General features: G+C 34.4%; 1 protein-coding gene across 1 annotated transcript in view; it reads right to left on the bottom strand.

The window, feature by feature from the left end:
• The window catches only part of LOC130449827 (adenylate kinase isoenzyme 5), a 43552-nt gene extending 16783 nt beyond the window's left edge, over positions 1 to 26769 (bottom strand). The window contains exons 1-4 of the mRNA XM_056787864.1: positions 26748 to 26769; positions 17054 to 17221; positions 16010 to 16120; positions 2303 to 2445 (exon numbers count right to left, since the gene is read on the bottom strand). Coding sequence (XP_056643842.1) covers positions 2303 to 2445; positions 16010 to 16120; positions 17054 to 17221; positions 26748 to 26769 — 444 coding nt within the window. The remainder of the gene's footprint in view (positions 1 to 2302; positions 2446 to 16009; positions 16121 to 17053; positions 17222 to 26747) is intronic.
• Positions 26770 to 26972: the final 203 nt, after the last annotated feature.

A 26972-nucleotide genomic window follows, 5' to 3' on the forward strand; every position in this document is an offset into this window, starting at 1 on the left:
TTATGTAGCTATAATAATCATCATCATTCAATCTGCATCAACAGAATACAGTAAACGGTCAAAGACAAAACCTAGTAATGATATATTCATGGTTAACTGATGGTATTGTTCAATTTGTATGTATCATGTCCGGGTACATCATAAAACCTTTTTCCTATCTAATCTTGATGTTTACTGTATCTGTACAAATGATTTTAGTAGCCTTAGTACAATAAATTTACTATACTTCGAATACTAAGGCTATTTTTGATCACGCGACGTATAGGCCAGTAAAAAGGGCTAGAAACTTCAATTTATAAATTGCTCCTGCGATATTTTTTTTAAATTGTAGGTCGTAACGTGCACAAAACTTATGAAGAATCTAAGGGGGGTGCGACCCCCCCAAAAAACGCGCCAAACTTGTTTTTTGAGATAATTTCAGAATATCTCAGAGAATCATTGTCTTATTAAAAAAATAGATTAAGAAAGGGCACAAAATTTTACAAAAAAAGGTCCTTACAACAATTTCGCCAAATTGCGCCGTATTCCTGAAAAAAATTGTTGAAAGTTTTCACGATTTGCATGGCGCGCGGCAAGCTGCATTTTTTCAAACAGCGCAGGGAATAAAAATGCATAACTCCCGATAGAAATGTACGATTTTGACGAATCTTACGTCATTTTGAAGATAAATATTTCAGCTTTCTATTGACATATTATTATCTCTCATACGCAAAGTGAGCAGCTGCAAAATTGCAACTTAAGCTCTCATTACACGACTATTTCTAATTGCGTGAAATAATGCTCGAGATCACTAAAATCTTATTTCTTTCTTTGTAGCGAGTAAAATTAAGAGTTACGGAGTACTTAATTGCTAAATTCCATAGCATTTAGTCGGTACCGGTATTTCAAATACGATTATTTTCGAAAGTTCGCTTTTTTTGGTTATAAAATCTTTATAACTTCAAATGTTGATATCTCAGGAATAAACGCACGTATTAACATGAATCAAAGTGGAATCTGGAGAGAAATATCTACTCTTTTTAAGAAACTTTATAAAAATTCGCTTACTTGTAGGAATTTTAAATAAAACTCAGTAAATCTTGTAGTAGCTGAAAACATAACTCTGTCGACGTTTACTTGCATTGCATCTTATCCGGGGCGAAAATAAAATCAGTACTTGGAGGAATAACGGTGAATTCAAAAGAACTATTCAGCAATGTACCTGGGAGGAACGCATTCAAATTCTTATACCTGTACATTGTCGGCCGAGGACCTAGTCCGAGCGGCAGCTGGCCGGCCGCTGTATGTGTCGTGTCTGTGTGTGTGTAATGTGCGGAATCTATTGAAATGCCAGTTCAAGCTGCTCCAAATTCGATTTTGAAGATGATTTTGTAATAAATGTACTACAAATATTTGCCGGTGATAGTCCCAGACTGTGCAAACGCAGACGCAGATAGTGACGATGATGATGAGTTCGATGATTAAATAAATATATTGTTCTACCCGTTTCTTGATGGTGATTTCTCGAAAATTCATTCCTTTCTATCCTTCCTCAATATTCACGAAAAAAAAAACCTTTATCCGTTAGGTCCGGTATCTACGTTTGATTTAACTGAATTTATTAAAGAAAACGATTCACTTAACTGGAATTTCAAAATTCAATAACGATATTTTAGATATCTCTAAAAAACACTCCCAAGAAAGACATTTTATCGATTTGGGGAGGAAGGATGTGTTACACCAAGGGGTTAACATTTTTTTCTATTTTTCACATTTGTTTTCATTCATATTTATAGCCCAAAACTGATAAATTGCAAGTTTTTTTGGGAGATACCACCCAAAAATATGTTTTTTCCATTTTAAGGTGGGTAGCACTCCCCCTAAAATTGTTGGTTATGATTCAGCACACTATTTAAGTTGAACTTTTGGGAGAACATTTGCTCTATTTACTAGCCTAGTAGTTAATTATATCTGGATCTATAATTTCAAAAGTTATTTTTTAAATTCTTGTTGTTCAAGAGAAAAAACTAATTAATCTTTATAATGGTTGTAAAGAAAAATTGAATTACTTGAATTGTGAGTACTGAGTTGAAGTGAATAATCACATCATTATGTTTAAATCGGGGATTTTTCGTACATCAAAATCATGATCACCATTTTCTTTTATTGTGATAAGCGATTTCTTTCAAAGGTACTCACAAACAACTTTGAACTTCTCTATTTTATGATTATACGAAAATTATAGTGATATAGTGATAATCGTTGCTGTTAATATCAATAATATCAATACAATAGATAAGTTAGTATGTTAGTTTGGTGTTACCTTCTCCGAATATTCGACAACGTCCCGCATATTCCTTGGATATCCTGATATGAGGTAAGTTTTTGCTTTTGGTGACATCTTCATTTCCAACATGAGTACCTCTGTTACCGTTTTACTAGAAAGAACACCGAAGTCTGGCATATCTACGTGAAAAAAAAAAAGGCAAAATCATTATTTATTATTATATTTCGCTTTTTTCGTAACGTGTTTGCGTACAAGATTTCATCCAAAATATTAATGTTGAATCAGATGGTGTTAGAAATGATGTTACTAAAGAATCAAACAACGATTGTTCAAAATAAGTCCAAACAAATCAGAAGTAATTGTTTGAAATATCTTCAGATAGCAAATCAGACATTCTATTTGGAGTAAAACAACCTGCGAATCCTGCAGGAAGGTTCAACTGACGTTCTAACGAGAATGAGATGTATTTGATGAAGGCACCTATTTTAAAACTACAATTCCAGAGATTGCTCAGTACCTGGGTCTACCTAATGTTCATAGGATACACTAGACAATGTTTCAGACGCCTATCAGCGTCTCTCAGAAAACATTCTGAGCATATATGTAGATACCGCAGATCCCAATAAAATTAATATTAGACCTAGAAAATGGATTTACTTTGAATAACTTTGTATTTAATAATTTTGTTTCCAATGTTTATAAATCTTAAAATACTATTGTATCAAAAGCATTTTAGAGTTTTTTTTAAGGTAGGAAAAATCATATTTGAGCTTCTTTTTTTTTCAAAAATTTACCTCTAAATTTCAAATCTTTTTTGAGTTATTCGCAAAAATGCACTGTTGAAAAAATCCAATAATAGGAAATTCGTTTTTTGTAAGAGTAATTTTGAAATTAGGAAAAAATCACAAGGAACGTTTTTTGTAGGAAATTTTTTGAACTACATTTTTGATTTCTTCACTTTTTTGAAAATTCGCCATAGATTCCGAGTTATTTGTAAAATTCCAAACTTTGAAAATGGGTTTTGGTTATAATTTGGCTCTACTCGCCGGACTATAAGAAAAATATAATTTTGTGATCGGTTTGTTTTGTCTTGCGATTGCTGTGGTTTTACTTGAGCTAATTTTTTCCTCATTAGCTCAGAAATATGTGAATCTGTACCAAATTGAGTTCGTATATGTATAAATTTTATTAAAAATAAAGCCCAAATTAGAACAAAGACAAGTTATTACTAATAAACGACGAAATTATAAACGAACTGTTTCTCTTTAAACAATTTTCTATCTACTATCTCAACTGAAATCTACTCGTCTGCTTGTTTGCTAGCTACCCATGTCTAGTTACTATAGAAACTCCAAAAAAACATCCAAAATTGTTTTTAGTAATTGTCAAAATTGACTAATTTTTTCACCACATGATATTTTTACAAACGACCGTGAATTTTTTTCATCGCTCAAACAAATTAACGTGCAAAGGTAAGTTTATTATATTATTGTTCTTAATATGACGATGTTTAATTCCTCCAGTGTGAAAATGAACCCAAGAAGAAGATCCCATCATCCGCGTTTCCTCAACGAAGTTCTCGAAGCGATAGCTACACTAAAAGAATCGAAAGGTTCCACCAAAAAGAATATAATTGATCAAGTGGAGCTTTTATTGAGCAAAAGAATCAAACGATTACGGCATGATTCAACTCAGGTCAGTTGAGAAATCTAATTAATATAAATCAGTGAATCAGGATATATATTTAAGTATATTTTCTAAATTAAACATTAAACATAGATGGATGATTACGTATGTCTATACATTAAATAATTGTACACAATTATCTGAATACCAGGGGCGGCTCATGCTCAATGTTTTACAGGGACAACCTGTACAATTTAAAGATAGCAAAAATCAATTATACAACAAAAATGTTCTTTTTGTTTTAATCGATAAAATTTATGGTTTGGAAGATATTTAGATTCTTAGATCGTTGTACATATACCAAAAAACCGTTTCGCAATAAAGAAACATTCTGAAAAAATTATCATAAATTGTAATTATTTGTTGAAAATACTAACAGGAAGTATTGAAATACAAATTTTTCTTGGAGAACTACATATTGTCGAACATCGTGTTATTTACATAAGGAAAAAATTTAAATATAGAAAAATTTACTTATCAAATGAAAACTAAAAAAATACTATAATAAATATTCGAAGTGGGCACTTTTACACGACGTCTACGGAGGATATTTCTTTGAGCTTGGAAAAGATTCCAAGAGTTGCATTAACTAAGCTTTTAAGATATCAATGTTGAGTTGATGCTGATCCCACAACTAGTTTACGCAAAATGTCACTACAGTTTTTCCTCTTCCAGAACAGATATCAAACACAACCCCACGCAACCAGCACAACCCCCGACCTTGCCGATGAGAAATTCCTATATTAGGGCCCACTCCAATAAACCCAAATTCTCTCTCTATGAAGCTGGTTTCACACGAGATGATTTTATACTCGAGGTACAATTCAAACATTGAGTCAACATCGATTTTGTGTCATGTAATATTCCTCCAAACGTTTGCAGACACATGTGGTGCTGATCCCACAGTTAGCTTAAGCAAAATGTCACTTCGATCCACGTATCAACTATAATTATTCAAAAGATTCTTCAAAAGCAACTTCTTCACCTTTTGCACATCCAGAAAGTGCAAATCATGGAAGTAGATCCAGCAAGATTGGCCGATTGGCTCGTTGGTTTCTAGCTGAACGACGAGTTGTTAATATATTTTTTGGAGAAGTACTGTTCACTGTCCATTTCGCTTTTACCCAAAAACCAAATACCTCCCTCTGAAGCACATCAGATAAAACCATACATCCTACATACTCCTCGTCGATCGTCGTTGTTTTCGCAGGTTTTTTGAGGGTTTCCTTGCAACCTGGTGAATCGATTTCCCAGCCAAATGGTCGACGATATGGAATAACGCGTTGCGATTTTTCCAAAATTGAAATTTTTCGAAAAATCAAGAGAAAAACCCTAACCGAGAAGAGTCGTTTTCATTTGCAAACTTTCTTTTTGATTTATTCTGTCCAAAACTCCTAAATCTTCCTTTTTCCTCTTCAAGTAAAGTTATAGAACACAACCCCACGCAACCAGCACAACCCCCGACCTTGCCGATGAGAAATTCCTATATTAGGGCCCACTCCAATAAACCCAAATTCTCTCTCTATGAAGCTGGTTTCACACGAGATGATTTTATACTCGAGGTACAATTCAAACATTGAGTCAACATCGATTTTGTGTCATGTAATATTCCTCCAAACGTTTGCAGACACATGTGGTGCTGATCCCACAGTTAGCTTAAGCAAAATGTTACTTCGATTCATCGTATCAACTATAATTATTCAAAAGATTCTTCAAAAGCAACTTCTTCACCTTTTGCACATCCAGAAAGTGCAAATCATGGAAGTAGATCCAGCAAGATTGGCCGATTGGCTCGTTGGTTTCTAGCTGAACGACGAGTTGTTAATATATTTTTTGGAGAAGTACTGTTCACTGTCCATTTCGCTTTTACCCAAAAACCAAATACCTCCCTCTGAAGCACATCAGATAAAACCATACATCCTACATACTCCTCGTCGATCGTCGTTGTTTTCGCAGGTTTTTTGAGGGTTTCCTTGCAACCTGGTGAATCGATTTCCCAGCCAAATGGTCGACGATATGGAATAACGCGTTGCGATTTTTCCAAAATTGAAATTTTTCGAAAAATCAAGAGAAAAACCCTAACCGAGAAGAGTCGTTTTCATTTGCAAACTTTCTTTTTAATTTATTCTGTCCAAAACTCCTAAATCTTCCTTTTTCCTCTTCAAGTAAAGTTATAGAACACAACCCCACGCAACCAGCACAACCCCCGACCTTGCCGATGAGAAATTCCTATATTAGGGCCCACTCCAATAAACCCAAATTCTCTCTCTATGAAGCTGGTTTCACACGAGATGATTTTATACTCGAGGTACAATTCAAACATTGAGTCAACATCGATTTTGTGTCATGTAATATTCCTCTAACCGTTTGCAGACACATTTGGTTCATGCACGGTGGAATCTTAATTGATTTTAAAAATATTTTCTATAGATTCAACGAGCTTTAAGACACGGCTTATCGAGCGGATTAATCAAATCGAAAAATGGAAAATACGTACTGGGTATGAACCAGAAAGATTACGGCGCTTTTAAGAAATTACAAGAATTGAGTTCGGGAGGTGATTTAATGAGGCAGGTGCGTAGGAGGAAAGGTAAAAAAAGAAGAAAGCGAAGACCTAGAAGACGAAGACGGTATTCAGATGTGAGTGATACGGAAGAAGACGACGATAATGAAGATTACGACGACGATGATGAGGAAGTTAGTAGAGGTAGCGATAGCTGTGCTTCCCAAGGTAATTTGCTTTTAATTAATTTATACAGTATACAGTATGACAAGTTATCTATGCTGTTTATTGGAAAAATATTTCGAAATATACAGCGTGGATAATAGTTGCGTGACAAGGTTTTTTTCAAATGTGATAAACTACCGGTCAAAAGTTTTTGCTCGCCCTATAGTTTACATGATACCAAAAAATAACAACTCAATCGAGTTGAGGTGGCTAAACCATTACTTTCAGTATAATTTTACTCTTTTCTCAAAATCTCTTCAATTTTGATCACTCCGAAACATCCCCAAACCATCACCGAATATCTGCCGTGTTATCCTGTAGGGATCAAACATGGATCTTACATCCGTTCTTCCTTTGACCTGCGTACAAACACTTAGACCCTAAAACCTCTTCATGCGTCGAATTTGTATTTTCTTTAACCCAATGCAACTTTTTAGTTTTCTATTTTTTCACCGTAACCTTCCCAAAAAGGTCAGCTTCTCTCAATCTTCTTCTCACTGTACTAGATCCCTAGATTCATTAATTGGAGCTGCTCTTTCTGAGCCCATGAGTCGTGGTTCACGTTTGACTCTAAAGCTTCTGGTGGATGCAAACACCTTCGTATATCTTCTCCCGATTCTATTTTTTTTTGGTATTTTATCGCAGGAAATGGTTCTTTGGAAGATATGGGACGACGTAGAGGTAAAAAACGTAGAAAACGCAAAAGAACTAAACGTAGAAGACGCAACGAAATAATCAATATTCACGAAGGCGGAAACAAAACGGAAAATTTGAAATCGAATAAATCGTCTGAAGAAGATTCATTAAAAATGGAAAATAACGATACAGATATTGATGACATGGAAACTAATAAACGTGAGTCAGTTTTTAATGTTTACGAACGTAGTAAGAAGTCTTCGTTATTCGATTTAGTTTGGAATTTTTTTATAATTATATACAACGGAAGGTTTTATCGTAGAAAGTGGTACGCCTGAAGATAGGGGACATAGACGGAGTAGAAAACGAAAGAAACGCAAAAGAACGAGACGTAGAAGACGCAGTGACGGTACAATAGAGATTCAAGAAGCCGTCGATAATACGGAAAATCAAAAATCACCGAAATCGTCCGACGAGGAATCCGCGAAATCGAGAAACGATGGATCCGATATTGACCATCGAGAAAACAATAAACGTGAGTCAGTTAAATGTATTTGATTAAGACTTCAACATATTCAATCACTATTCTCATTATGTTCTTTCTGTAATTCTTTTTACCAGTCCCTGTTTTCTTTGTTCTAGAATGTGCTAAGTTGGTTGAATATTATTTGATACAAAATCGTTTCGTTAGTTTTATAACATCTTACATGATGTAATACTACGTTAAATGCAAGCAAAATCTCGCACTTGCAACATTAATCGATTCGTCTCCATTTTCATGCGTTCTAGTTACTTGTTGCATAACAACTAACCTGCCAGTTATTCACTGACCACTTTTTCCTTGTTCGATGCACTTAGCTTTGTAATTTTCATTTTTAAGCCGCCCACCAAATATTAAATAACATTGGACGTGAGGAATTTGTACAATTTACTTATGGTTTTGGTCAGGGGTAGCCACGATACAGTGGTAAGAGACTTCTTGCACGTTGTTTCATGTCCAGCTGCTTTTAGACAGCTTAGCACGTTAAGTGTGTGAATTTTTCTCGTTATTTAGCATACGTCAATTAACCCAAGATGAAATAAATCAAGATCTAAAGAAATCGTTTACCTTTAATCACTTTGTAAGGATGGTAAGTTGAAACAAGTATTTCGATTAAAAAAAAGTCAGGGCTAGACAAAAAACAAAAAAAATGCCGAAAAAGAAGAGAGAAGCTTTGGTTGGAGCAGCTCACGTAAAACTAGGAGACAGTGAAGAAATGTGTAAGCAAGAATAAACGGAAAGTAGTTGAAAATGAAAAAAATATTCTGAGAAGCAACAAATAGAACAAAAATCAAAACTTAGAAGCGAATTCGGAAGTGTTTTTCAAAAGACACAAAAAGTTGTTGGTTTGGTTGTCGTGGTAGTTTTTCAATATACAAACGGTTCAAGTGAATAATGATTGTGGACTTTTATTGGAAAAATATACTTTATTTGATGAAAAAAGAGGAAAACAAAAATGGTCTTTAGGAATGACGTTAGTGCACGTTGTCAATATCTATCACCTGTCATCGAACTGACGCTAGTGCGTTCCATGTGTTGGGTATGAGAAATCTTATCCTAACCAACCGGGTAGGCAACAAACAATGCTGTGTAGACACAACAAACTCCACATTCGCTGGTTGCACGTGGATAACCATCTCTTCCTTCTTGGTTTTATGTACAAAATGACTGTAAATTTAACATGGAACCTGGTCGAAGGAATATTTCTAGCCTAAATTCTCTTCTGGTCATGTTTGTATGGTCTAGGAGCTGGATTACCTCGACGTTCCGTGATGAAGCAGCCGATATTTGCTGCCGTTGAAAAAATTTGGTTAACAGTCTCCATATCTCCATGGTTGTCACTCCTTAGTATCTTATTGTAGATTCGTTAAATATTTTCGATTCTACTCTTACTTGCCTAGCCCCAACCAATATTTGCTTTTATAGAAGAAATTTGTTGTACGTGGATACCTTAGAACATCGTCCCATACATCTTTTTATATTTAGATGAAGCTTTTGCTTTGCACGTCGAGAGTTATACCCAGATATTGCAAAGGAATAATTAACAAAGTTCATTCTGATAGGAAAGTACCGTATTTTTTCATTCGTAAAGTTGATGTGAATGAATTTGGTTTCATCTAACTTAATACTCTGTTTTGACGCAATTACTAATCTAATCAATGGATGTTTGTAGCTTTTCAGCAGCTTCTTCGTGGGTAGTACTCCTTGCTTTACTGTAAAATACCTATCCGACAAGTAATACTTCAGTATTAGAATATTGTCTTGGCAGAGCTCTTTCCAATTTACAGAATAATCCTTTGTGCCATACTATATTAAATTCCTGTGCCATATCTAAGAAAAGACCATTTTTTCTTCCAAGGATTTCTCAATAATGTCCGAGATTCTATGGACTTGATCTAAATTGATGGGCGGGAATCAGCTTTTTATCACTATTATTGTATTCAGTCTCTTGAAGAACAGTTTTTCTTTGAGCTTCTAAAAGACAGACTTCGCGAAGAGGCTTTTCTGGTTAGGGGATTAATGTCCGAGATTCTATGGACTTGATCTATGGTCGAGTGTTTTTCCCTAATTCAAATTGATGGGCGGAAATCAGCTTTTTATCTCTATTATTGTATTCAGTCTCTTGAGGAACAGTTTTTCTTTGAGCTTCTACAAGACGGACTTCAGGGGGAGGCTTTTCTGGTTAGGGGATTAATGTCCGAGATTCTATGGACTTGATCTATGGTCGAGTGGTTTTCCCTAATTTAAATTTATGGGTGAGAATCATCTTTTTATCTCTATTATTGTATTCAGTCTCTTGAGGAACAGTTTTTCTTTGAGCTTCTACAAGACGGACTTCAGGGGGAGGCTTTTCTGGTTAGGGGATTAATGTCCGAGATTCTATGGACTTGATCTATGGTCGAGTGTTTTTCCCTAATTCAAATTGATGGGCGGAAATCAGCTTTTTATCTCTATTATTGTATTCAGTCTCTTGAGGAACAGTTTTTCTTTGAGCTTCTACAAGACGGACTTCAGGGGGAGGCTTTTCTGGTTAGGGGATTAATGTCCGAGATTCTATGGACTTGATCTATGGTCGAGTGGTTTTCCCTAATTTAAATTTATGGGTGAGAATCATCTTTTTATCTCTATTATTGTATTCAGTCTCTTGAGGAACAGTTTTTCTTTGAGCTTCTACAAGACAGACTTCAGGAGGAGGCTTTTCTGGTTAGGGGATTAATGTCCAAGATTCTATGGACTTGATCTATGGTCGAGTGGTTTTCCCTAATTCAAATTGATGGGCGGAAATCAGCTTTTTATCTCTATTATTGTATTCAGTCTCTTGAGGAACAGTTTTTCTTTGAGCTTCTACAAGACAGACTTCAGGAGGAGGCTTTTCTGGTTAGGGGATTAATGTCCGAGATTCTATGGACTTGATCTATGGTCGAGTGGTTTTCCCTAATTCAAATTGATGGGCGGAAATCAGCTTTTTATCTCTATTATTGTATTCAGTCTCTTGAGGAACAGTTTTTCTTTGAGCTTCTACAAGACGGACTTCAGGGGGAGGCTTTTCTGGTTAGGGGATTAATGTCCGAGATTCTATGGACTTGATCTATGGTCGAGTGGTTTTCCCTAATTTAAATTTATGGGTGAGAATCATCTTTTTATCTCTATTATTGTATTCAGTCTCTTGAGGAACAGTTTTTCTTTGAGCTTCTAGAAGACAGACTTCAGGAGGAGGCTTTTCTGGTTAGGGGATTAATGTCCGTGATTCTATGGACTTGATCTATGGTCGAGTGTTTTTCCCTAATTCAAAGTGATGGGCGGAAATCAGCTTTTTATCTCTATTATTGTATTCAGTCTCTTGAGGAACAGTTTTTCTTTGAGCTTCTACAAGACAGACTTCAGGAAGAGGCTTTTCTGGTTAGGGGATTAATGTCCGAGATTCTATGGACTTGATCTATGGTCGAGTGGTTTTCCCTAATTCAAATTGATGGGCGGAAATCAGCTTTTTATCTCTATTATTGTATTCAGTCTCTTGAGGAACAGTTTTTCTTTGAGCTTCTACAAGACGGACTTCAGGGGGAGGCTTTTCTGGTTAGGGGATTAATGTCCGAGATTCTATGGACTTGATCTATGGTCGAGTGGTTTTTCCTAATTCAAATTTATGGGTGGGAATCATCTTTTTATCTCTATTATTGTATTCAGTCTCTTGAGGAACAGTTTTTCTTTGAGCTTCTAGAAGACAGACTTCAGGAGGAGGCTTTTCTGGTTAGGGGATTAATGTCCGAGATTCTATGGACTTGATCTATGGTCGAGTGGTTTTCCCTAATTCAAATTTATGAGTGGGATTCATCTTTTTATCTCTATTATTGTATTCAGTCTCTTGAGGAACAGTTTTTCTTTGAGCTTCTAGAAGACAGACTTCGCGAAGAGGCTTTTCTGGCTATGGGATTAATGTCCGTGATTCTATGGACTTGATCTATGGTCGAGTATTTTTCCCTAATTCAAAGTGATGGGCGGAAATCAGCTTTTTATCTCTATTATTGTATTCAGTCTCTTGAGGAACAGTTTTTCTTTGAGCTTCTACAAGACAGACTTCAGGAGGAGGCTTTTCTGGTTAGGGGATTAATGTCCGAGATTCTATGGACTTGATCTATGGTCGAGTGGTTTTCCCTAATTCAAATTAATGGGCGGAAATCAGCTTTTTATCTCTTATTGTATTCAGTCTCTTGAGGAACAGTTTTTCTTTGAGCTTCTACAAGACAGACTTCAGGAGGAGGCTTTTCTGGTTAGGGGATTAATATCCGAGATTCTATGGACTTGATCTATGGTCGAGTGGTTTTCCCTAATTCAAATTGATGGGCGGAAATCAGCTTTTTATCTCTATTATTGTATTCAGTCTCTTGAGGAACAGTTTTTCTTTGAGCTTCTACAAGACGGACTTCAGGAGGAGGCTTTTCTGGTTAGGGGATTAATGTCCGAGATTCTATGGACTTGATATATGGTCGAGTGGTTTTCCCTAATTCAAATTAATGGGCGGAAATCAGCTTTTTATCTCTTATTGTATTCAGTCTCTTGAGGAACAGTTTTTCTTTGAGCTTCTACAAGACGGACTTTAGGGGGAGGCTTTTCTGGTTAGGGCATTAATGTCCGAGATTCTATGGACTTGATCTATGGTCGAGTGGTGTTTCCTAATTCAAATTTATGGGTGGGAATCATCTTTTTATCTCTATTATTGTATTCAGTCTCTTGAGGAACAGTTTTTCTTTGAGCTTCTACAAGACGGACTTCAGGGGGAGGCTTTTCTGGTTAGGGGATTAATGTCCGAGATTCTATGGACTTGATCTATGGTCGAGTGGTTTTCCCTAATTCAAATTGATGGGCGGAAATCAGCTTTTTATCTCTATTATTGTATTCAGTCTCTTGAGGAACAGTTTTTCTTTGAGCTTCTACAAGACAGACTTCAGGAGGAGGCTTTTCTGGTTAGGGGATTAATGTCCGAGATTCTATGGACTTGATCTATGGTCGAGTGGTTTTCCCTAATTCAAATTGATGGGCGGAAATCAGCTTTTTATCTCTTATTGTATTCAGTCTCTTGAGGAACAGTTTTTCTTTGAGCTTCTACAAGACGGACTTCAGGGGGAGGCTTTTCTGGTTAGGGCATTAATGTCCGAGATTCTATGGACTTGATCTATGGTCGAGTGGTGTTTCCTAATTCAAATTTATGGGTGGGAATCATCTTTTTATCTCTATTATTGTATTCAGTCTCTTGAGGAACAGTTTTTCTTTGAGCTTCTAGAAGACAGACTTCAGGAGGAGGCTTTTCTGGTTAGGGGATTAATATCCGAGATTCTATGGACTTGATCTATGGTCGAGTGGTTTTCCCTAATTCAAATTTATGAGTGGGATTCATCTTTTTATCTCTATTATTGTATTCAGTCTCTTGAGGAACAGTTTTTCTTTGAGCTTCTAGAAGACAGACTTCGCGAAGAGGCTTTTCTGGCTATGGGATTAATGTCCGAGATTCTATGGACTTGATCTATGGTCGAGTGGTTTTCCCTAATTCAAATTTATGGGTGAGAATCATCTTTTTATCTCTATTATTGTATTCAGTCTCTTGAGGAACAGTTTTTCTTTGAGCTTCTAGAAGACAGACTTCAGGAGGAGGCTTTTCTGGTTAGGGGATTAATGTCCGTGATTCTATGGACTTGATCTATGGTCGAGTGGTTTTCCCTAATTCAAATTGATGGGCGGAAATCAGCTTTTTATCTCTATTATTGTATTCAGTCTCTTGAGGAACAGTTTTTCTTTGAGCTTCTACAAGACAGACTTCAGGAGGAGGCTTTTCTGGTTAGGGGATTAATGTCCGAGATTCTATGGACTTGATCTATGGTCGAGTGGTTTTCCCTAATTCAAATTGATGGGCGGAAATCAGCTTTTTATCTCTATTATTGTATTCAGTCTCTTGAGGAACAGTTTTTCTTTGAGCTTCTACAAGACGGACTTCAGGGGGAGGCTTTTCTGGTTAGGGGATTAATGTCCGAGATTCTATGGACTTGATCTATGGTCGAGTGGTTTTCCCTAATTTAAATTTATGGGTGAGAATCATCTTTTTATCTCTATTATTGTATTCAGTCTCTTGAGGAACAGTTTTTCTTTGACCTTCTAGAAGACAGACTTCAGGAGGAGGCTTTTCTGGTTAGGGGATTAATGTCCGTGATTCTATGGACTTGATCTATGGTCGAGTGTTTTTCCCTAATTCAAAGTGATGGGCGGAAATCAGCTTTTTATCTCTATTATTGTATTCAGTCTCTTGAGGAACAGTTTTTCTTTGAGCTTCTACAAGACAGACTTCAGGAGGAGGCTTTTCTGGTTAGGGGATTAATGTCCGAGATTCTATGGACTTGATCTATGGTCGAGTGGTTTTCCCTAATTCAAATTGATGGGCGGAAATCAGCTTTTTATCTCTATTATTGTATTCAGTCTCTTGAGGAACAGTTTTTCTTTGAGCTTCTACAAGACGGACTCAGGGGGAGGCTTTTCTGGTTAGGGGATTAATGTCCGAGATTCTATGGACTTGATCTATGGTCGAGTGGTTTTTCCTAATTCAAATTTATGGGTGGGAATCATCTTTTTATCTCTATTATTGTATTCAGTCTCTTGAGGAACAGTTTTTCTTTGAGCTTCTAGAAGACAGACTTCAGGAGGAGGCTTTTCTGGTTAGGGGATTAATGTCCGTGATTCTATGGACTTGATCTATGGTCGAGTGGTTTTCCCTAATTCAAATTTATGAGTGGGATTCATCTTTTTATCTCTATTATTGTATTCAGTCTCTTGAGGAACAGTTTTTCTTTGAGCTTCTAGAAGACAGACTTCGCGAAGAGGCTTTTCTGGCTATGGGATTAATGTCCGAGATTCTATGGACTTGATCTATGGTCGAGTGGTTTTCCCTAATTCAAATTTATGGGTGAGAATCATCTTTTTATCTCTATTATTGTATTCAGTCTCTTGAGGAACAGTTTTTCTTTGAGCTTCTAGAAGACAGACTTCAGGAGGAGGCTTTTCTGGTTAGGGGATTAATGTCCGTGATTCTATGGACTTGATCTATGGTCGAGTGTTTTTCCCTAATTCAAAGTGATGGGCGGAAATCAGCTTTTTATCTCTATTATTGTATTCAGTCTCTTGAGGAACAGTTTTTCTTTGAGCTTCTACAAGACAGACTTCAGGAGGAGGCTTTTCTGGTTAGGGGATTAATGTCCGAGATTCTATGGACTTGATCTATGGTCGAGTGGTTTTCCCTAATTCAAATTTATGGGTGGGAATCATCTTTTTATCTCTATTATTGGATTCAGTCTCTTGAGGAACAGTTTTTCTTTGAGCTTCTAGAAGACAGACTTCAGGAGGAGGCTTTTCTGGTTAGGGGATTAATGTCCGAGATTCTATGGACTTGATCTATGGTCGAGTGGTTTTCCCTAATTCAAATTTATGGGTGGGAATCATCTTTTTATCTCTATTATTGTATTCAGTCTCTTGAGGAACAGTTTTTCTTTGAGCTTCTACAAGACGGACTTCAGGATGAGAATTTTCTGGCTAGAGGAATGACCTCTGCAAATTTCCAGCTTAGGAACATTCTTCAATCTGAATTATGCAATGAAAAGATTTTGATGGATTATGAAAAATAAAACTATATACAGGGTGTACTAATTTTTTATCAACCCTAACAAGAATCCAAAATTTCGAGAGTTAGTTTATGGATGAATTTTTTTCGAATGATCACTTTTTTAGATTGTTTCATTAACAAAGTTTATGTACGATCTTTTCATACTAAGTTGAATCATCTAAATGCATTTGATTCTTTTTTGTCTAATATAAAATTAGTTTGTCTCTATCTTTTCAACAAATCTGTCGTTTATGAAGCTTTTCCAATGCTTTATACTAACATAATATTCATAGATGAGATTTCCGATGGATTAATATATATTATTATCAATTAATATTTCAGAGCCGGTTCCAGATAATGACGATAATGATGAAGAACATCTAGACGATAACCATAACCAAAATCATTGCGAAAAACCGGATTGTCTGTGTAATAATTGGAAAAGTCATCAATAATATATTTGTACTGTTTTTATAATAAATATTTTACAATAAATATTTCAAAAATACCCACCGTTTCCTATTGCGTATTGCTGTAGAAGATCCGTCATGTTGATATGAGTGACTCCTTGTTTTTCCTGCATCAAACTGTCACAATGCGTCACCTTACCACTCCCAGGACCTCCTACGGACATTTTTTTCGTTCGTTATTAAATTCTATTCTTTAATAAAAATTAGTATACGGGGTGTCCCACAACGAGTTAAAGCTATCTGTATATGTCAAAATATTAATATACAAAAAACGTTTAATATCTGGATAACGGTTTAACGAACGATTTAGGTAAACGAAAGTACACATGAATTCGCCTTATTTTCTACCCTTGATTGCATTAAAATTAAAAAAAACCGGGTGGTTCTATTTAAAAAATTGAAGAAATTTGATATTTATGAAGTTAAACTTTGAACACTTTTTACACACACCCCGTATGAAATGAAAAATTTTTTAACATAGATTCAAATACGTCTGACCTTGTTAGAAGCAACCAAATAGAAACCATTTTCAAATCCTTAAGGTTATCCTTGTAAAAAAATAATTTATAAGAGAACAAATTTTTTACAATAAAATCAATAACTCGAAAAGCATGAATTTTTCGAAAAAAGGTTTTAGACAAAAGTGTACTATAATTTTACGTAGCTTTCAAAAATGTATTAATATATAGGGTGTTCTATTTGAAATAACAAAGATACAGTCGATTTCTGGTAGAACCGGAAGTCGGCCATTTTGAAAATATTTTAGTTAAAAAGATCGTATCCGAAAACCCAAACTTAAAAATTTTCAAGATTTTACTATGAGTAGTTTGCTATATACAGATAATTTTAACTCGTCGTGGAACACCCTGTATAGAAAACGGTATTTCGTACAGCGTTACCAAAATGTGCAGAATCGATACAAATAATTTGAATAGATTAAAACGATATTTAGTTATAAAAATTAGAGATATTTCGTGATTTATCTCAAAAACAGCCATTTTTTTGTCATCGGTTAATTTGAGCTCGGTTATTTTTAAAGTCAGCTCGATTTTTTTAAGAAACTTCTAAAAGTTAATCTTCAACTCACCCAAAACGAATATGACGGGCACTTTCGGTGCTTCGAAATGTACATTTGTGCCATTGAGCATAGGAAATTTACCCATCGGAGGTGTAGCGATATTTGCTGCAGTTCTGGGTGAATTTTGTGCCCAAGTATCTTGTCCTTCTTCGAACGTTTGAGAACCATCACTTTTATCTATAACAAAATAACAAAAAATGTGAACAAACTGATTTATTTCAGTTTGTATGTGATTTAAATGCTGGAAATAATGAACTGGAAATGTTGGAGGGAAAAATTTCTGTAGGAATTCAATTCTATGACGAAGTGCATCGAAAAACAACGAACCTAACGAAGAATTTGTTTTAGAATAAAATTTTCTTTTTCTATGTAAAAAGTAAGCACAAGAGGGTGAACACTTCTAAACCGTACAAACTCGAGTGGTTCATGCCGTCTGGAAATGTCTAAATTAACTGAAATTTCATGGCTAGGATCATCTTATATTTACTATTACTTGATGCCTTCAATTATCTCTTAGAGAATGCCAAATTTGTTATCTTTAAGTAACTTTTTTCGCAATTTTGAGCCCCACTTTGGGATGGAACTCTGGTTGTGTCAGTCCGTGGCTGTTACCAAAATCTTCAACTATGAAGTCACCACCTCGGTTTGAAAATGAAGATTTCTGAATCAACTGACAGATAGAAAAACTGAAATTCTAAGGTTAGGATCGTCTTCTATTTACTGTTACTTGATGCCTCGATTAGTCTCCTACAGTATGTCAAATTTGGTATCTTTAAGTAACCTTTTTCTCAATTTTGAGTCCCACTTTTGGGGTAGAACTCTGGTTGGTTATTTGAAAGGTTGTGTGAGTCCGTGGCTGTTACCAAAATCTTCAACTATGAAGTCACCACCTCGGTTTGAAAATGAAGATTTCTGAATCAACTGACAGATAGAAAAACTGAAATTCTAAGGTTAGGATCGTCTTCTATTTACTGTTACTTGATGCCTCGATTAGTCTCCTACAGTATGTCAAATTTGGTATCTTTAAGTAACCTTTTTCTCAATTTTGAGTCCCACTTTTGGGGTAGAACTCTGGTTGGTTATTTGAAAGGTTGTGTGAGTCCGTTGCTGTTACCAAAATCTTCAACTATGAAGTCACCACCACGGTTTGAAGATGAAGATTTCTGAATCAACTGACAGATAGAAAAACTGAAATTCCAAGGTTAGGATCGTCTTCTATTTACTGTTACTTTATGCCTCGATTAGTCTCCTACAGTATGTCAAATTTGGTATCTTTAAGTAACGTTTTTCTCATTTCTGGGCCCCAATTTGAAACCTCATAATTTTTCAGAGATGCAGACTCCTATAGAGCCTCTATATAATTCCAATTTTTTTAAATAAAAACCAAACATAAAGCAGTAAACCCTTTCACACTCGAGTAAGTGGATTGTGCCTACCGTGTGGATCTCGAACATCTGTAGTTTGTGGTGTTCGGGAGAACCTTGATACACAGGCTTGCACTTGCTCTAATGAAAGGATTCCTGGTTTTCTCGGTGTCTGCAGGCGTTCATAAACCACGTCTGCCAGTCCAGTAGGTCTTCCAAATACTTTTTTAGGTGGTATTATATTGAACAGCTCGGAAAAGGCATTTTCCATCGGTAAAACAAAGTCAAGTCGCTGGAATTTCTGCTGTCCAAGTTTCTGGTCAACTTTGGAGCCGAAATCCAAATGTGCTACCAGTATCCCAAAGGTGAACGAATCTTGTAGAGGATTAGAAGGTGTTGTGGAGTGTATAGATTTTGCTCGAAGTTTCTTCCAATAAAAAGTATTTTTCATGACCTCGCTCTATTAACTTTAAGTAAACACTTTGAACTATCATTTAGCGTCAACGTGATAACATTTACTTTGCTTGATAGACATTTTGAAAGATACTATAATATACATTGTTCCATAGCTCGAAATAACTGACAAACCTTACATAATCCGACCCTGTAGGGGGTCAGATGTCAATATAAGGGTAGTGTCTATTCTATTACATCTCATATATCAACTGGAGGCAAGTCATATCGCGAAATATTATTTCTTGCTGTTATCATGATTGAGTTTATTGCATAAATAAACAAAGTTTCCAAATTTTTAATAATTTTCGTGAAATTAGCGGTTGAAGAGTTATTTTTATTCTAGTCTAATTAAATAGTGTTTTAGGGCTACTTTTTTGTGTGTGAACAAAAACGAAACAACTATTACCCTATTACATTTTACTTTAAAGTGTGCTAAATGGGAAAATGATCGATTATTTTCGATGAATCCTTGTAGGAAGAAGTTTTTCTGATTTTCCCGCACTAAATTGGGTATGAACAGGGAAAATATTTCCAACTTTGAATGCAAGCAGCGTTAATGTTCGCGTGATGATTCCAGCTCATGCAACAAGGTTATAAAACAAAAGGCTTATTATGAATATCAAAGCATGTTAGATGTTTATTCAACACGTAAAAAATATAATCAATTAAATTAATATTAAAAAAAGTGCGTCTATTATAAACTTTTTTTTAAATTTTTATAAAATTATCACTTTTCTGTGTGTATAATGACACGCGGTTCACATCGATTATTTCAACTTGATGCTGATTGCAGATAGTGCATACCATTTGTTGAATTAATAGACTTTTTCACGCGATATGTTAAAACTTTCAAGGTTGCTTTTTCTCAATATCAATGTCTTCGTTTTTATAAATAACAAAGTCCATTCATGAATTTACATTTCGTGGTCGATAAATGTGCCATTGGTACAACGTAAATTCATAAGAGTAAATAATAACAGAATTCGAATTATATTTGGGTTTATAGTTCTTCCAATATCAATTGCAGAAGACATTTACGCGAGGAACAATAAATATTTCATAAATACGCACGATATACTGAATTAAGGAATGAAAAATAATGTTTACTCCCCGTATAAAATTCGGTAGACATCTAACAAACCGTCAGTCCACGTGGACTCATCATCTTCGCTGTTTACCAATGAAAACATCGAATCGTAAACATAAATTTCGGAAAAATATGTTATATATTTGATTTCAGTTGGCAAATGATTGTGCGTTTTTTTGTATTGTAAAATATTGAGCCCCTAACTAACTGTAAACGTGGATTAGGTAGGTGAAGGTTGTGCTCCGCGTTCCGTGTAAATATCTAGAGATAAAGGTCATAAATAAAAAAATAAAATGTGATTCTTTTTCAATATATTCTCCCTTTATTTTCATATACTTTTCAAAACGTCTGGCTAAAACTTCTATGGCACTATATTATGTTCAATAAGAGTCAAAATTTTTTAGCTATGACTGATATATATGTCATCAATATAAGCATTACAAACCGCGTAATACGAATATGTTTGCTGAGCACCCCCTAGGAAATTTTAAATAAAATAGGCGGTCGTTTGGCTCATTGTTACAGAGGGATTTTAGTCCTCTGTTCAGCAATATAAAGTTTCCTAAATTCATTCACTTCTTGATAATAATCGAGGCGATTTTGAAATTATCGTATAACATTTTGTATGATTATTATTAGGGCGTAATATTATCAATTTCTTCCTTTATTCTAACTTTTAAATCACCAATCTTATCTAGTCTATATAAAATATATTTCAGATTTTAAATAACCCCATAAAAAGTAATCGATAGGACTCAAATCGGGGAATCTAGCCGGCCATTCGATCGTTCCATGTCTTCCAATCCACCTATTGGGAAAAACCTCGTTTAAATAATTTCTAGCAGTACGTCCTTAATGGGGTGGAGCTCCATCTTGTTGGTAGTAGATAGAAAAAGTTTTTATAATTTAGATAAACCACACCATTAACTGTGTCGTCAAAAAAATAGGAGCCAATAATTTTATTGTTAAAGATATCAGCTCAAACGTTCAGTTTTTTAGAATATTGAGTGTGAGCCTCACACATCCAGTGAGGATTTTCTCTGCTCCATTATCAACAGTTCTGTTTGTTAATGGTTTCGTTTAAATGAAACGTCGCTTCATCACAAAAAACTACAAATCTGCGTTTATTCTGTCCATCATTAATTCACAGAATTCTTTACTTCTATCAGGATCATCTTCTGTTGGGATTATGGATAAGGTAACGGTGTATTTATAAGTAAAAACTGAATACGTTATCAATTGGATAATTATTTTATTTCATTAGGAGTTGTAAAAGTTCTAATGTTTCAGTTCTACTGTCGTATTTAATGGCTATAATGATTGCACGAGAAATACCAAAGTTGCATACCTGCATCGTTGAACGTTAGCAACATCTTCGACAATCAATAATTTATTTGATGAATTTATGACAGTTCCAAACAGTCAACAGAAATTTCTTATAAATACTCACAAGTCTTGGTTCAATTCAATGTGTAAGAAAAGTTTACTGCTGAAAATATATTGGTGAAACCATTAAATACGACAATTTTTACAACTTTTTATATCTCAGAAACAGTGACTTGTAGGAAAAAATATTGATACGTTTTGTGTAGATAATTTTATGGTCTGCAATTTTCGTCTGAAGTATTTTTAAGTTAAAACTCACCGTTTTGCTGAAACGAAAATCTCATTTTTTTGACCTTTGACCTTGAATAAATTTTTTTCCATACACGGAAATGATGGGGAACATTCAAATTCTATGTTCAATTGTATTTTAAACAGTTCTACTGATTTTCAGCTCGATGGAAATTTATTTAACTTCGAATATTTAAATTGACCAGACTAAACTTTTACAAATTTTTGAATCATTATATCTCACAAACAGTGGCTTATAGAAAAAAAAGTATTTACACGTTTTTTATAGATAATTTTATTATCTACAATTTATGTCTGAAAAATTTTTAACATAAAACTTTCCGTTTTGCTGATAGATAACGAAAAACTTATTTTTTTGACCTTTGACCTTGAATAAAATTTTATCCATTCCGGGAATGCAGAGGATCATTCAAATTTTATGTTTAATTGTATTTTAAACAATTTTACTGATTTTCAGCTCGATGGAAATTTATTTAACTTCGAATATCTAAATTGACCAGACTAAACTTTTACAAATTTTTGAATCATTATATCTCAGAAACAGTGGCTTGTAGGAAAAAAAGTATTTACACGTTTTTTATAGATAATTTTATTATCTAGAATTTTTGTCTGAGAAATTTTTAACATAAAACTCACCGTTTTGCTGATAGATAGCGAAAAACTTATTTTTTTGACCTTTGACTTTGAATAAAATTTTTTCTATTCCGGGAATGATGAGGATCATTCAAATTTTATGTCCAATTGTATTTTAAGCAATTCTACTGATTTTCAGCTCGATGGAAATTTATTTAACTTCGAATATTTAAATTGACCAGACTAAACTTTTACAAATTTTTGAATCATTATATCTCAGAAACAGTGGCTTGTAGAAAAAAAATATTAATAGGTTTTTTGTGGATAATTTCGTTATCTACAATTTTTGTCTGGGGTATTTTATGTTAAAACCCACCGTTTTGCTGAAAATTGCGAAAAACTCATTTTTTTTACCTTTAAGCATAAAGAAAATTTTTTCCATATATGGAAATGATGGGGAACATTCAAATTCTATGTTCAATTGTATTTATATGATATCAACTCCTTTTAATTGACATTTTGATAACTTTCGAGTGCATAAAGAAACATATAAGCAGTAATGTGTGATAAAAACGTATTATTAAAGTCTCCGTATTGTAGTGACTAGAATACGAGGCTCATATCCGGGAAGTCCCAGGTTCAAGTCGCGCTGATACTTTTTTTTTCTACTTTGATAAAATTTTTGTTAGTAGAAAAAATATTTTATGCAAATCTTGTGTAAATGCCTTTTTTTCTATTCATATAATTTTCACACAACGTCAATATTCACATTCGTCGAAAAAAGGCTACTTCACTCAGTGGTTACATAGATAATTATTTTGAAAGCTGGAAAATGAAAGATCAAATACATATTTTGTATTTAAAACTAATCTGCTACAAAATTTAATGATTTAATACAGTTTGGCTCTCAGATGGAAATATATTTTTTTGTAAATCGAAGAAAATAATAAAAACTAAAGTAGGAAAATATGCGGCAATGAAATTGGTCGATGCCATTCAATATTTTTCATTAATGTAAAGAATATTTCCAAGGTCACAGATAAAACCCTAAACATAACGAACAAGTAAACATTTGTCCACGTACATTTCAACCAATCGATTTCACGATTGTACACAATGATTCTAAAACAGATAATATTTTGTAGATTTATAACGTTCTAATAAAAAATTATTTACCTAACACATTTTTGATAAAAACTTGTTCTGATTCTTATTAAAATCAAATATTAACAGCATTCATGAATTATTCACTCTTTTCATACGATTTTTAGTAACAACAGATATTTCTGCGACTTTTCATTTCAGAACTTTCTAATTTGGGATTTCACACCTAGTTAACTTGGTAAGTCAAAAGAGACTTCAAATATCAATACGAGAAACAAAGAAAAACCAATTTTTTTCTAATATTTCACTCGTTATTCTCCGATTTAAGGCCGATTATTATATTAGCGAGTTACTTGTGCACATATTTCATGTGCACACGAACCATATAAACTTCGAACGTTCCTCGTTACTGTGGCAGTAAGAAGCGCAGGAGATTGACCAATAAGATTTAATATTCCCATGTGTAATAAAAGCAGATATGGTGTCGTTCTTTGAAATTGTCCCCAGGTGATTAAGCTTAAAAAACTTTATAAAACTTTTTGTGATGTTGTAATAATTTTTTAATATAATAATACAACAATCTTTTTCTAATTCTATACAGTTAGTTTTTTTCTTTTCTCGTCTTTTTTCTAGAGATATGAGTTGGAAACGTGAACGAGACCGGGAGGGATAGATAAGCAAATTGTAAACATAACCTCACAGCACCGCGTCAGAAATGATGATATTCTGAAGAAAATTTTAATAACAGACCCAGTCGAGAAAATATCTACCGTGAAGTAGAGATGTAGCGAGAAAACTCAACTCAAGAGGGCGTTTAAATTATCAAGGCAATTCAAGAGAAATCCTATTCCAAAACGGGCAAACGGGCACAATCTGACATCAAAACCATACAATATTAAAGATAAAATTCTTTTCTTAAGTCTCTACTTTTTTTTATTTTATCCTTCTAGATGTTTAGCTAGCTGTTTCGTTGGAGTATTCTGTTACAATTCTTTATTAACTCATGCCAATATTTACATTCTAATGGGGTTTTTTCCTCCCCTATCTATCTAATATTTCGAAGGAATCATGATTCTAAGCATTTAATCCCAAACATTAATGAAGTATCGTTCAAGACGAACCAAATTATGACCAGTTGTTGGCGGTGGTTGAATACCTGGTTTCTTTAGTATTTTCTAAAAATGTGGCACCTTTGGTTGTCAATCCACTAGTACAAAACCATTTGCTTGCTATAAATCATTGAAATAGCTTCAAACGAAATTTGAAAGGAAAGTAATACAAGAGACAGAGAGATAACTTGTATAGCAAAACTCTGACATCGTGTCAAGATGAGGTTGGAAACTTTTCATACAACTTCAAGCTTTATGGATGGTAAATTATGCTGATGTGGTCCATAAGACTCAATCTAGTCTACTAGTCACGCATTTATTTTCATTTTATATACCTAGATTAGTTTTTGTTAGCTTCGTCGACTACTAGTCGATGTTCTGAATTGAAAAATGAATGTGTAAGGATTATTGATTATTATATTTCTCGGTATATTCGGTAAAACCGTGACCGTCAATTCAAGTATATTACCATGAATACTTAATCAATTGCTTTTCCATTAATATTGACATGACCGAACACAGAAGATGAATTTGTGTTTGTACTTTCATACTAAACAAAAAATTGATAAGCATCGTAATTTCGTTTAAATGCGCGTTTTCACGATTTACGTTAATCGAACAAAATTTGATTCAAAATCGTCATTAGAACATTAAACGTACTCGTAATTATTTATTTATTACTGGATGAAATACCAGATTTGAAAATGACAAGACAAGGAGTATGTTGGGCAGACTAAAAGATCCCATAATATCCGGTTTAAAGAGCACAGAGCTCAATTTAAAATATGAACCGACCAAAAAATGGAGTATTTTTGAATGAAGATGGAAAGATTTTTACATGCCGAAATTGTTTTTAGTAGTAGAAAGTTTATTGTTGAAGGTGGTAATTTGTTTAAAGAAACACGCCTCAATAATGTAAAATCATTTAATAAATCATGTAATTATCTAGAAAAAACACATTCTTTTGTGAAAAATCCACTTTATTCGTCAATGTGAGAGCAATACAATCACTCCAACGCTTCTCTAACTTTTCGATACCATAATTGTAGAAGGATTTGTCTGTTGCCTTAAAATATGATCCAGTTTCAGAATTGCTTCTTCATTCGAGCTGAATATGAACCTAACGGCGAGCATTTTTCATTTTCATCCACCGAATAGCCAGTAGTCACTGAGAACCAGATCTGGTCTATACGGTGGATGAGGAAACAACTCGAAGTGTAATTCGTTCAATTCAACAATCGTCGCCATCGACTCGTGAATTGGTGTATTGTCTTGATAAAAGGTTTTTTCTTTGGCCGTTTTATCTTGATTTTTATAATCAAACGATCCAACAACTCTATGTAGTATTCGCTATTGATTGTCTCTTCTATTTGAAGATAGTCGATGAACAATATTCCAAGTGCATCCCAAAATACTGAAGCCATAAACCTCCCAGCAGACTGTTGTACCTTTGGACCTGGTTCACCGGCTACAGTCCACTCAAATGATGATCGTTTTGATTCCGGAGTAAAGTGATGGATCCATGTTTTATCCATTGTCACATATCGACGCAAAAAATCTGATTTATCAAGTGCAAAAATGGCCAAATGCTGCAATGAATCGTCAAAACGTTGTTGTTTTTGATTAACTGTGAATAAACGCAGCATTCGCCAAAGTATTTTCTTAACTTTCTACAAGCTTTTGTCTACAAATTGTAAACAATTTTTGGACAATAAAACATTCCTCTTTTTCTCTCTTATGTCATTGTAAACAGCCCCTATTCCGTTTTTGATTTGTGTTAATCCTTCTTCACTCAAAAACATGATTGCAACAAGCTGGAACTTGGTATAAAGTTTGTTGAGACTTGTATCTGACGTGTGCATAGATACCAACGCACTCGATTTACTATATATAGAGAGATTTGCTTTATTATCAAAAAATTGTTACAATTTGTGGACAAAAGCTTGTGAAAACTTTCCAATAAATATTCCCTCAAATTATTGCGAAATGCGGTAAAAACTGATATCGATTTGATTTCAATTGGCAAATGATAGTGCATTTTTTTGCATTGTACAATTTTGAGCCTTCAACTAATTCTGAATGTGGATAATAAATTATTAGGGAGGTGGATAAATTAAGTTCTTTGGAAACTAATCTCAGCGCAAAACAGGAAATCGCACCATGATTTAAGGGTGATAGTTATGGACTAGTATCATCTGCAAAAAGACATATTTTACCACTAATGTCTAGATGGGCGATGTTTATAAACAGAAAAAGCAAAGTAGGGCCCAGTACTGAGCCTTGAGGCACTCCCGATTCTATTGGCTTGCAAGGCCAAGAAATTTCTGGATTGCAATACGCACAGACGTTAATTGTTAACAAAATATTAGTCTTACCTGTATCCAAACAGATTCCCATATTCTGGTTTACGTGTAATAAAATCTTTTCTGTAAATTATCGAATATATGCAACCATAAACGCGGATACCGCGTATAACTTTTCATTTGATTCATCGAGTCGTGAACGCCGATCAATTATATCACTCTTCAACACCAATTAAAACGATCACCCGTTCACAAAACCGCATCTCGAAAATACCATTCAAATAATCGTTACTCTAA

This window comes from Diorhabda sublineata, chromosome 10, assembly GCF_026230105.1.
Source record: "Diorhabda sublineata isolate icDioSubl1.1 chromosome 10, icDioSubl1.1, whole genome shotgun sequence".
NCBI lineage: Eukaryota > Metazoa > Arthropoda > Insecta > Coleoptera > Chrysomelidae > Diorhabda > Diorhabda sublineata.